This window comes from Brassica napus, chromosome C7 (genome assembly GCF_020379485.1).
Source record: "Brassica napus cultivar Da-Ae chromosome C7, Da-Ae, whole genome shotgun sequence".
In the NCBI taxonomy this organism is placed as follows: Eukaryota; Viridiplantae; Streptophyta; class Magnoliopsida; order Brassicales; family Brassicaceae; genus Brassica; species Brassica napus.
The window spans coordinates 1,114,529-1,127,929 of record NC_063450.1 but is presented as its reverse complement, the minus strand read 5'-3'; the positions used below and the strand labels follow the sequence as shown (position 1 = coordinate 1,127,929).

The following is a 13,401-nucleotide window of genomic DNA, read 5'->3' as shown; positions in this document are numbered from 1 at the left end:
ACTCTAATTTTTTCTTATTAGTTTGGTCATTTTATATTTTTAATAGTTAAATAAATATATAATTTGTAAATTAAATAATAGAAAATTGCAAAAAATAAAAAAAAATAAAAAAAATGTATGTTATGTTTAGTTGTGAATAAATAAAATATGTAAAATTGATTTATATTATTTTATTTATTTCTTTATTCATCTTGAATTTTAGTGAACAATAAAATAGATTATCAAACTTCATACGATAATAGTTAGTGCGAAAAAGATTAGGTAGTTCACGATTAGAAAGTACTTGGCCAAATTGCAATAATCTAAAAGAAGAATGACTTACAATGTAAAAAAAATACATGGATGACACGTGTCACAAAAGCCTCCTGCCACTTGTCAGAAGAAGAGAAAAATCCAACTTTATATATATAGATTTATAAGTCAAAGTCAACTTCCTTAGTGTCCGTCTCTAACAAACCGACGACGAAGATGAACAAGAAGATCATCTATCTCAAAATGATTATTATAAATTAATAAATAAACTCCAAACACCAGATTGCAAGGCTTCTCATGACTTTGCTTCTACAGTTTTGTTTTTAGATATTGAGAAACAAAATACAGATCAACTCCAGCATTCGGTTAATTTCGGATCCCATTCATAAAGCTCAAGAGACACTGCCTCAATCTCACAATATCAAATTCCCTATGAAATTGAAATCCTTTGTCTCCAACACGCAGACTTGTAGTCCAAATGGATCAACTTAATGGCTAAGTGCAGAAGAGAGACATCTTATGTAGCTTAATACAAACTATTTGTTTCTACAGAGATGGTCAGATAACATATAATCTGAAGCTTAAGAGCCATGAAACGAACTTTGATGGTATCCTTCAGATATCTGCAAAAATAAGCCAATAATCAAGGGAAAAAAAAAACAGAACAAAGTTTATTTCTTTATCGAGAAAAACCTAAAGCTAAGCAAGTTGTTATACGCACCGATGGTAAACACCAGTTCTGAACTTCTCTTAAACACCCGACCAAACAACTTGTCATATGCTGCATTCATACTGAGTTCACCATAACCATCAAACCATTAACGTCTTGCAAATTACTAATCACATAAAAGACCACCAAAGAATGTCCTTTGATGACTTCTCTTAAAAATAGAATATGAAAAGCAATAAGGAGTTGATGTATGTATATTACCTTTCGGGTTTCGCAAATGTATGAGAATCAGATGTTTTTTACATCTACAGAGAAGAAAACGTTTCCTTTAAGATATCATGCAACATCATATAAGAAGAGCCTATAGACATCAAAAGACATGTGGAGTGTTGGATTCCTCACCAACTAAGATTCTAAGAACATCCAAAATTGTATCTTTTGGTATAGGAATTGGAGGGTCCTGCAAATCAAAAACGATACAGTTGTAACTGAAATATCATAAGAATGGAAATTAGAAACAAACAAATAAACTGAAAGAGAACAATAAGAAACTAATAAAGAATCTCATCTTTCTTAGATAGAAAACCTAATAAGAACTCTAAGAGATGGATTAGTTAGCCATTCAAGCGAAACAAAACTTTCTAGTGTTTTTAAGATTTTTGAGGATGATGTTTACGGATGAAAGCTAACATTTTTATAGCTTGAAATCCACCGTCTTGTAGAGAGGTAAGATGCAATGAATGAGGAAATCGTGGTAGGAGTGGGTGGAAGAGTTAAGGTAGTTGTTAATGATGATAATTCAATGCAGTTCGTAACGTTCCAAAAGAAAAAAATTCTAGACAAAACGGAATGAACTGAGCTCGAGTAAGAGATAGGTTGGTTCCCCTGCGTGAAGAAAGCATCGTCAACACCAAGTTGGGTTTTCTAAAACCAAACTAATTTAAGCCCAATAACAAATTATGTCTTTAATGGGCTCATTTATCATTTAGAATCGATAAAAAACAGATGAACACTTACTAATACAGCCCAAAACAGTCCAAATGAAAGTCCATCCGATTTCCCACGAACTAAGCCCAACCGAATTCAGAATAAATGTGTCAGAATTCAGAATAAATGAAGTGACACGTGCCGTCTTCACAAAACTCGAATTAGTGAGCTGGAATATGACGTGGAGCCCTCGGGAGTCAACAAACTCAACTTTATATATAAAGAGATTCTAAGACCATCTCCATTAGTAGGTTGTAGAAGAGTTCTTAATCAAAAAGTAATAATATAAATACAGAAAAATAGGAAAGAAAAATTAGTCGAGGTTCTTTAAACTCTGTTTTTAGAACCGATTCGCAAACGTTAGTGCCACGTGTTATTTTTTTATTTGCTAATATTTGTTTAAAGTAATTAAATTAAAATCTATAAATATAACACATTAAAATTTTTTATTTTTTTGTTAATCACTCCAAATCACCATCCCCACCGATGGAGATAGTCTAATAAGTCGCAGGGAATATTATTCATAGAAAGAGTATATATATATTATTGGAATGAATGATGATGAGAAAACCATTCGACCCGTACGGGCTGGGTTTTACGAGACATTTAGCAACATATTATGGGATTTTACCTTATTCATATAATAAAGTTGAAGGCCCAATAAATAGATCCGACCGGACCCGACCCGACCCAAAACACATGTAAACCTCCTCCCGAGTCTTAAAACCTTGATAGTCGCCGTTTTACTTCTTCGACTTCTTCACCGCCGCTCCTCTGACCGGTTAGTTTTCTTATTCTCTTAAGGGAGCACAATAGGATCTACTCTTGTTATATGCTGAGATTCAGATTTTGAGTATTTTGGTGTTTCGATTAGATTGCATTTTACTCTAGATTGAGAAACTCGATTTGGGTGTTGTAGATGAGCATTTAGGGTTTCTTCAATTGAATCAAAGGATATGGCTGCTTCACTCTCAAAAAGAGTTCTTCGCACTTTTGGATCTTTCACAGCCTTAGGACGCAGCAACGCGAGTATTATCTCAGTCTCTAAGCTCGTAAAGAATGTACCTTTTCGTTTGCCTTTGATCTCTAATTGCTTATCTGTCTCTTTTGGAACAGCGAATGCATCTGGAAATGGTTATAGTGATCTCAAGGTTGGTGTTTACATCACTCCCATTGCATATAACCACCTAGTTTTCACTATTCTTGAGATGTTGATTTCATTTTTTTTTTTTTTTTTTTATCTATCAAATGCAGTGTGGAATGGGTTTACTTTCAAACCGAAAGCTCTCCACTTCTATTTTGACACCTGATGATTCATTTCCTCATGATTTACTTTCCCAAAAGACAGTCATTACACCAGACCGAACCATAGGTATGAATCAAGGAAGTAGTTAACATTCATCGAACCATATGTTGGATATATGTACATACTATTGCTACAAACTGGTCTTACAGGGTATGAGATTACTCTCATTTCAGAAAGGAGTATGCTTTAGCTTATGATGTATTAAAGTGTAAGGTTGACGGAGAGTTTGGTTACCGGTGCTGTGCTTGTGTTAGGCTTTGTATGTTCTCATTTCTTGTGATTGCGCTTGAGACCTGATCAAAATCTACTGAACAATGATGTTTTCTTTATTACTGGTCTCGTGTCATTATTCTGTACAAGTTTTCACTGGTTGGTAATGTATTTGATACTTTCCGTAGGACAATATCAAGACTTGGTCATTCCCGTGACTAATTTTCAGAACGAAGACAAGGGTTTCATGGTTTTAGCTGGTGATGTCTTTGATGTTCCTGTAAGGAAAGATATCATTCACCACGTCGTCAGATGGCAGCTTGCCAAACGTCAGCAGGTATTACTCTAATTAATTATCTCATTTAAACAATCAGTAAGTCTGACGCATTTTGGTGGATGTTCAGGGAACTCACTCGACCAAAACAATAAGTGAGGTTAGCGGAACTGGTAGAAAGCCATGGAACCAGAAGGGTACAGGTCGGGCTAGACATGGTACACTTCGTGGCCCTCAGGTAAACATCATACTTGAGCTTTCTTCTCACCAAACCGCAGTTCTTTTCTGATGAAGTTTATTGAAACCGCTAGTTCCGAGGTGGTTGTGTGATGCATGGGCCCAGACCAAGAAGCCATGCGATAAAGATGAATAAGCAGGTTCGAAGACTTGGTCTGAAGATAGCACTCACAGCTAGAGCTGCAGAAGGAAAAGTCAGCTTCTTTCTCTTCTCCTTAAGTGCCCGTGTTATTACTAGTCTGCTTTGTATTTGCTGAATGTTTTGTGAAAACTATGCAGCTCCTTGTGTTTGATGATTTGGCATTGCCAACGCACAAGACAAAGAACATTGTGAACTATTACAATCAAATGGAGACCACGAAGAAAGTGCTCGTTGTAGAAGGCGGTCCTATCGATGAGAAGCTGAAGCTAGCCACCCAAAACCTCCACTATGTTAACATACTTCCATCAATAGTAAGTCACATACTCGACCCTGTGTCAAACTTTGCAGTTACGTGATAAACCGGTTTACGAATATTGAATCTTGTTTGTGTAATGCTTTGCAGGGGCTTAACGTTTACAGCATTTTGCTCCACGACACGCTTGTGATGTCCCGTGATGCTGTGAATAAGATCGTTGAGCGTATGCACACTCCCATCAACCGTTAAAGAGACAACAATGTCTTCAAATAGTATTCCCAATAAGACGGTTGCAAGAAATTCCGCTTGTAGTTTCTGTACCGGCAATTCATAGTCAGTTATGTATTGGTATTTTGGTTCATGTCTTGACCGGTTCGTTATTTGTTAGCTTTTCGGTCTGGTTTTGCAAATCTCGAATGCCAAAAGATTTGAGTTATACTCTCTCTTTTTTTGTGCACCTGAGTTGTACTATTTATCTTTTTTCTAGACATTCTATCATTTTTGTTGACCGTTTGAAATATTTATTAGTAGGTTTTAAATTTTTTTAAAGTGATTTTGAAGTCGACAAAAAGTGATTTTGATATAAACATTGCATGATTAGTTGGACCGTAAAAATTAGACTATAGAATTTAGTTCGTAAAATTTCTGATGAAGTTGTATGCAATAAAAATTAAATGAAAAAAAATAATTTTTTTATTAATATATTTTATTTTTAGAAAACAAGACTACTACAGCATACTATTTCTATGAAGCAAATGTGACTTATTATTCATCTAAAAATCAGTTTGATTCTTCAAAATGTACAAACGATTCCGCATTTTAAACCTTTTCAACTAAAATGGGCAGACAATCACTAAGAAGAAAAGAAATTTGATGCCCCTAAATAGAAAATAATCAGCTGTTGTCGCTTCAATTTATTTTAACCATCACAACAGATAATATCATAATCACAAATGCATTACACTTCTTTTCCATTACATGAAGATCAGACTATTACAAAATGATCAAAGTGACAATCTCAACTCCAAATCTAACTCTTGACTGTCACTTGATCCCGAGTTTTGGTTTCCGCATCCCAACGACTTACTTCGCCTTGTAAAACTTGGTTCCTATTTCAAGACCAAAAATAAAAATTGATTAGATCACACCAATATAAAAATCGACTACACTTATAAAACGTTTGACAAGGTCAATTAACCAACAACTTAGCCATGAGATAACTACACTGAACCATGGTTACACTAAAATAAACCAAAAAAATTAAGTTAAGCAAATCGTATGTTTTTGATACAAACCGACTGGACCAAAAAGAAATTAAGTCTGCACACTAATAATAATGTGATCAATGAAAATGTTACTAACAGTTCAGCTAATAGATGGAAATGAATCAATGATTGACCAAATATGTTATAAGACTTCATATATATGTTAGGCTGGAGATTTTGAAATAAAAAGTAATGTAATTTAATCAAGTTCGATAAGGAATCCACGTAATATTTTCTTTTATAAAACACACATACGCAATATCATGTATAAATCGCAAATAATTAAAGCATTGAAGGGAGATATCAGATATATACCATCATGTTCGGATAGAAGCCATTAGGAGTTGATGTTGGTGTTGATAATGCATATGTAAAGGACGATGATGATGATGGTATGGATGAATATCCTCTCACATCCTCCTACATTGACATTAACGTATGACGGGATAATTAATATCAAAAGTATACTATCGTGAAACGAATTAGATGGATTAATGATATGCCCATAGTACAATTCATTTCATAACAAATCATTTTTGCAACTGATGTAGACTATCGTCAGTGTAACATTTTTTAGATTATAATAGCATAAATAACCATTGCAACTATTAGTACTTATAATGAGATTCTAAATGATAGAAAATAAAATGGGTTTTCACCTGATCAGGCATGATATTTGTGTCGAGAAAAATAAAGATAGGTATCGTAATTTTGGGTTATATTAGATTGTTAGATCAAAGAAATATCAAGGTAAAATTTGATTATATGCATGTAAAATGTTACCTGAGGATGCAAAGAAGGATTGTAATTGTTGAAGCTGTTGCAACTCATCTCACCGTGTAATCTAATCTTCTCCAGTTGTGCTACCCCAAGGCGTCTTTGTGGCTGCTTTGGCTTCTCGGAACCATTCTTCTTCCCTCTTCTCGTAGCCGGAGATGAAGAAGATGATGTTGGAGACGGCGAAGATCCTCTGATGTTTGGTCTACCAAAGAAACTACTTCCCATTCTTGATGTACACTGGAAAATCAAGTACTAGAGAGAGAGAGAGAGAGACCTTGTCAAAATTGGTGATCTCTTTTTTATAGAGATTCCATTATATATGGTGAATTGGTGATCTCTTTTTTATAGGCTGCTTCTAACAGTATTTAAAACCTTAGTATAACTACTGCGTCGCTGGATCAGATTGTGTCCAGATTTCAATAGATACGCCACGCACACAAATACAAATTACATAGATTTTATGCCCTTAATTATTTTGATTTCCAACTCTCTTTATATTTTAATTTTCAATTAGTTACATAATGTGTAGTAAAATAATATAAATGATTGGATTAAATTAACTTAATTATTTGTTTTGCTTTTGGATGAATTCCAACACAAAAGACTTCGATGATGATTCGAACGAATTATTCCCCTCTCCCTCTCTGTAATCCAATTATTCTGCCCTAATTGAGAAATTTATTATAAAAAGCGGACTTATCACAATATTATTTTCATATTGACCCAAGTTGAAGGGGTTTATTATAAAATTACGTATGTTACTTATTTCCAATCCCCTATATATTATTTGAGAAGCATTACAACTTCTTTTTGTAGCCACGTGTCATCACTAGAATGATTCTTAGAATCATTAGAGAAATATGTTGGTCCATCTAATTATATAATAAGTTTTTTATTAAACTAACAATAAATTCATCATTAATGTACTTTATTATTTCCTTAAATAAAATTTACGGAATTTCCTAATGTGGCTAAAGTATATATGGCAATTAATGATTTTGAATAATAAAGATTTGATAAAAAATAGTGTATCTTCTATCATATTTGTTTAATTTTAAGCTATTAAATAAATTAAATAACCACAATAACCATATAATAAAAATATAGATTTTTATGTATATGTTATATTTTGAATTTTTACAAACGGGTATAAATTACTAAAACTGTTAAAAGTCTTACATTCAAATTTTATGATCCATGGTTTAAAATTTTTGTTATGACAAAATACAAACGATTACAAAAATTATATAAGTAAAAAGTCTAATTTAATTAATTAATAAGATTAATATATATATCGTTTTAAATTAAACTATAAACCTTATAAAATACAATATTTTAGTTTCAAAATTTGCTTTGAACAATTTTTTTGAACGATCATTGACAACTTATTTTTTTTTTAATTATAAATTACTAAAACTATTAATCCCACAATGAAAATTTTGTTATCAGTAATTTAAATTTTTTACTATAAAAGATACAAATGATCAAAAAACTATATGAGTATAAATCAGTATTTAATAGACATTAATATTAAAAATATACTAAAATATATTATCTATGTTAGTATCATTTAAATTTAATAACATATCCTATCAAATAAAAAAAAATTTGGATTAATACAATTGATTTATATGTTTGCACCAATTTAATTATATTTTTAATAGTTACTGACTTTTAATTATTTAATATATATTTATTATTTTATAATATGTAAAAATATTTAATACATAAAATAATTTATATATATAATGTTGATCCCGCGCAAGGCGCGGGTCTTAACCTAGTATTTTTATAAATCAAGATTCGAACAGTACTGTAACATTATGTGATTTGTGGTAGATAAAAATATGTGCCAATGTTCGTATTGTATTATATTCTTCGCAGCGAGTATAAGGAATGAGATTATTGTAAAAACAAAATGGTATCACTTTTCTTTAATCTTGTGACGATCATTATAATCAAGGAGATAATATTATCAACATAATGAAGTGCAATATATAGAGTCACTGAAACATAAGACCACCATAGTTTGAGACTCCAATTAGTCTTGCATACGTCTAGTTATTGCTCTTATGTTCATAGAATGAAAATGCCAAGAGATCCTTAATTATGAGAATATAACAAGATGGATCAATTATGACCTATTTTAACATGAAGCAAATAATACATCAGTTATGCCCTAAATTAAATATCATGTCAAGATCCGCAATCTGACTACTAAAGGCAAACTACAAGTCTTATTCTTCAACAATTATTGATGCTCTTCATCAAGAACTAAAACATTAAGAAAATTCGCACAATAGAAATGAAATGGTGCTACGAATGATGGATCACCATTTATGTGACATGCATTTCAACTTGGTAAGGTAATTTCTTTGGGACAATCTAGTGAGAATGGGCTCTGAGTTGTTTCGAACGACTGTAATCACTATTTAATTGTTCTTTCCGTGCTCTTTATTGTTGTCTTTGGATGAGTACTGCACAAACCTTAGAAGATATATCTAAAAAAACTATGTAACAGATGGTTTTGAAGGACCATTTAATCTTTTTTTTGATGAAAATAAAACATGTACGTATAGATGGATATTTAATAAATTAATATTTTAAATTTTATTTTTAGAATTCTTATGATTTTTTAGAATTCTTATGATTTTTAGAATTCTTATGATTTTTATTAATATCATCAAATTATAATTAACGTATATGAAGTTTATAGAATAAAAAAAATATTTTTAACCTATTTCTAATTTTTAATACTTTGGTTTTAGTTAATGGGCCTATTTTTTTAAAAAAAAAAATATTTTGTATTTGCATTTATAAAGTCATACATAAAAGTGTTAAATGTAAAATAAAATTTAAAAATATAAGAAAACAAAACTATTTTGTAGAGATCATGATAAATTTTAAATAAATTTGATGTTACTGAATGAATTTAATAGTAAAACTAAAATAAATAAAACATTTTATGTCATTGTAATAAGAAATTCAGACTAAAATTTTGCTAAAAATAAAAAAGAAAATTATTTTATAATTATAAAAAGAGTCAATTAGCTAGAAATCAATTAAAAAGTTGGAAATTTGTGATATACCCTAAACAATAAAAATATGCAAGTGGCCGTAGATTAAAAACACGTGAAATGACAATTACACCCTTGACAATTAGTTTTAAGTCTAGTAAATAAGAGGCAATGGAGAGAGAGAAAAACAGAGCACGTAAAAAAGTGGATTTTTTATTTTTTCTCCTCGCTCTTTTTTTTTGTCCAGATCTCTTCCTTTTTTCTATAGGATTTGGTTTTAGGCGGAGATTAACTGTGGCATTTTAATTTTAATTGATCAAAAATCCATTTTTGAGTTTTATATACCTGGAATCAAATGCTACAGGTGAGATATACATATTCAATGAAAGAACATTAAGAAAAGCGCAACTTTAAAGTGGATGTCAAAGATCTATGATGAAAGTTGCAGAAAATTTTCATAACAACTAAAAGAAGAAGAGAAACTATTTACTGTTTTGCCATTCATTATAAAACTTTAAAAAAAATACAAAAATGGTTCCTCTCGAGATATGAACACACAAGCTAAATGATAAATTTATCAAGTTAGCTTTCCACCAGACTATGATACACAATTAGTATCTTATGTAAAATTGATGTATATATATATATACATATAAACATATCCATCAAATTGACATAAACATTAGAACTACTCCGAGATATATTTCACATTAGATATAATGGATAAATTAATTGTTATACTATATTATATATGTATTAGACATCAAACAACGAATTTAAAAAACTAAACCAAAATATAAATTGTTAATTATTAAATATACCGGAAAAAATAAATTGTGACATGTTATTAAATATGTTAGCCGTATAATAATAAATCTCAACGGTTAATTTAAAAGTACATGGGAAAATAATTGTTAAAATATTACAATCTTTCGAAATATTTTACATTATATATGACGGATAGATTAATTGTTAGACGATATTATATTCATATTAGACGTTGAATAATTTATAAATTGTTTATAAATTATTAGATATGTCGGATAAATAAAATTGTATATGTTATTAGATGTGTTAGCCATATAATAATGAACTAGGATAAGATCCGCGCCTTGCGCGGGATTAAGTTATTATTTTTATTATATTTTGGAGAATGAAACAATAGTTTGGCTTCATTTGGATTACGGGTGTTCAACCCGGATATCGGGTTAGTTTCGGTTCGGTTCGGTTTTTTTCGGTATTTGGTTAGTAAAATATAACTACTATTCTAAATCAATATTTACTTTGACTTTAGTCTTTCACATACTTTTGAAAGATTTCAACTGGACGACTAAATTGATCAGCCAATCTTGTTGCTTTAAATCATTAGTGTTTATATATATATATTATTTAGTTTGAATATTTATTAAATAAAAATTCATATGCGTTATATTTTATGATCATTTGTAACTTATTATAACAAAAAAATAATCTATTGATCACAAAATTTTCAGAGTGGGAATATTCAAATATCTAATAATATATAGACATTTTGAAAAATTCAAATATAACATATAAGAAAAAATATAAATGTTTTTATTATATATTTAATGTGATTTTTAATATCTTTCAATAATATAAAATTAAAAAAAAGAACTAAGACACAAAAATTGTTATCAAATATTTATTATTCATAATAATTAATTTTCATATATACGTTAATCATATTAGGTAATTTCGTAGCTTCTAATTAAGGAAAGTGCAAAAAAATTTTTGGTAGATTATTTATCAATTAGATAGTTAGTTTAATAAAAAATATAATGTAAGTCAAGATGGACCAACCTATTTTTCTAAGAATAGTATATTTTATATAGTCATTTATTAAATGAGAATTTATAATCATACAGTTCTATGATCATTCATATCATTTTATCATATGAGGTTGTATCAGGTCAGCTTATAAACTTTGATAAGTCCTCTATCCAATTCGGGCACAATATTGAGGAATCAACTAGACAGGACTTAAGAGATATATTGGGAATTCAGAATCTTGGAGGTATGGGATCTTATCTAGGTCTTCCAGAAAATTTGGGAGGATCCAAGATACAGGTTTTTAGCTTTGTGCAGGACCGGCTAAATAATAGGGTTAATGGTTGGACTTTTAAGTTCTTCACAAAGGGAGGAAAAGAAGTGATTATTAAATCTGTGGTAACGGCATTACCAAACCATGTGATGTCTGTTTACCGTTTACCTAAGGCAACAACTAAAAAACTGACGACCGCGGTCGCACAATTCTGGTGGAGCCCAGGGGGAAGGACAAGAGGTATGCACTGGAAATCATGGGATAAAGTGTGTCTTGATAAGGAAGCTGGGGGCTTAGGTTTCAAGGATATTACAGATTTTAATACAGCAATGCTTGGTAAACAGTTGTGGCGCTTGATCGAGAAGCCAAATACATTATTTTCCCGGGTTTTTAAGGGACGGTATTACAGGAATGCATCACCCCTGGAACCGATTCGCTCTTATTCTCCGTCATATGGTTGGCGGAGTATAGTTTCTGCTAGATCTCTGGTAAGCAAAGGACTAATCAAAAGGGTGGGATCAGGATCATCTATATCTGTATGGAACGATCCATGGCTCCCAACCACTCGCCCGAGACCAGCAAATAAAAATCAACATATTTTCGATCCAAACCTCACAGTGGATTCTCTTATTGACTCTACTTCGCGGACATGGAATTCGCATGCACTCAGGGCTATGATAGATCCCCAGGATGTAAAAATTATAGAAAGTATACCACTGAGTAAAACCCAGATGGTGGACAGGGATGGATGGCATTTCACAAACAATGGGAAGTATACGGTTAAATCAGGATATCAGATCGAACGGGTTTATCCAGACAGGGAAAGACCACCTTTAAAGTTTGGACCCACGGTTGATGCTTTGAAGGCTTTCTGCTGGAAAATACGGTGCCCCCCAAAGTTAAAACATTTCTTATGGCAATTGGTTACAGGTTGTATAGCAGTCAAGAAGAATCTGAAAGCGAGAGGAATACAAGGTGACACCTGCTGTGCACGTTGCGGAGCGGAGGAGGAATCGATCAATCATGTGTTTTTTGAATGTCCTCCTGCACTTCAGGTTTGGGCTCTCTCCAAGATACCATCAAATCCAACTATGTTCCCAACGAGTTCCCTTTTTACAAATATGGATCATCTCTTCTGGAGAGTCTCTCCCCCGATGGAGGACCATCAATTTGCATGGATACTTTGGTATATTTGGAAAGGAAGGAACAATAAAGTGTTCAGTAATATGGACATGGATCCAAGAGACACGCTCAAATTAGCAGAAACAGAGTCAACACTTTGGGCTAATGCACATGTATTGACCGAGACCAGGATAGGGTCCCATGTTGAGGTTACGACTCTCCCATCAATTCCGGGGAGATGGTGTTTTACAGATGGTTCTTGGAAGGAGAATGAAGTTTTCTCTGGGCAAGGTTGGCTAAGTACTTTAGAAGGCTTTGATGGGTTGTTAGGAGCAAGGAATGTCCGAGCTTGTCTATCCCCTCTACATGCGGAGATAGAAGCACTACTTTGGGCAATGGAATGTATGAAAAATTTACGCCAGTTTCAGGTTACATTTGCAACGGATTGTTCTAAGTTGGTGAAGATGGTTTCGGAACCAGAAGAATGGCCCGCATTTGCAAGTTATTTGGAAGATATTAAGTCCCTGAAAGAGGTTTTCACACGTTCGGAGATTATCTATGTACCAAGGATGCAAAATTCAAGAGCGGATAGCCTAGCACGCAGTGCCAGGAAACAACCGTTGTTTGTCGTTCACATGGATCAAAATCTACCGGAGTGGTTTACAGAGTCAGTATGAGTCTGTATTTGATGACAAAAAAAAAAAAAAATAACTGAATATTTAAATAATCGATAACAAAAATTTCAATGTGAAATCTTTAATAAGTTTATAATTTATAAATGTTTTTGAAAATTCATTGAAAGTTTTAATATTAAAATATTT

The 13,401-nt window shown here is 31.9% G+C and overlaps 2 protein-coding genes and 1 long non-coding RNA gene across 3 annotated transcripts; 1 reads left to right on the top strand and 2 right to left on the bottom strand.

Annotated features, from left to right (window-relative positions):
* Positions 1-486: 486 nt before the first annotated feature.
* Positions 487-1,046, bottom strand: LOC125590275. The gene is made up of 2 exons (XR_007326605.1): positions 974-1,046; positions 487-875 (listed from the first exon to the last, which is right to left on the bottom strand). It is a non-coding gene; the product is annotated as an uncharacterized LOC125590275 (long non-coding RNA).
* Positions 1,047-2,536: 1,490 nt separating this feature from the next.
* On the top strand, positions 2,537-4,883 carry LOC106357958 (50S ribosomal protein L4). The gene is made up of 9 exons (XM_013797683.3): positions 2,537-2,690; positions 2,829-2,938; positions 3,026-3,060; positions 3,164-3,281; positions 3,614-3,762; positions 3,830-3,937; positions 4,011-4,130; positions 4,216-4,389; positions 4,482-4,883. The coding sequence occupies exons 2-9, from the start codon at positions 2,866-2,868 to the stop codon at positions 4,581-4,583; spliced, it is 879 nt and encodes a 292-aa protein (XP_013653137.1). The 5' UTR covers positions 2,537-2,690; positions 2,829-2,865; the 3' UTR covers positions 4,584-4,883.
* On the bottom strand, positions 4,654-7,155 carry LOC111207664 (protein SPEAR1-like). The gene is made up of 3 exons (XM_022705921.2): positions 6,383-7,155; positions 5,915-6,019; positions 4,654-5,443 (listed from the first exon to the last, which is right to left on the bottom strand). The coding sequence occupies exons 1-3, from the start codon at positions 6,602-6,604 to the stop codon at positions 5,339-5,341; spliced, it is 432 nt and encodes a 143-aa protein (XP_022561642.1). The 5' UTR covers positions 6,605-7,155; the 3' UTR covers positions 4,654-5,338.
* Between the last annotated feature and the right edge of the window lie 6,246 nt (positions 7,156-13,401).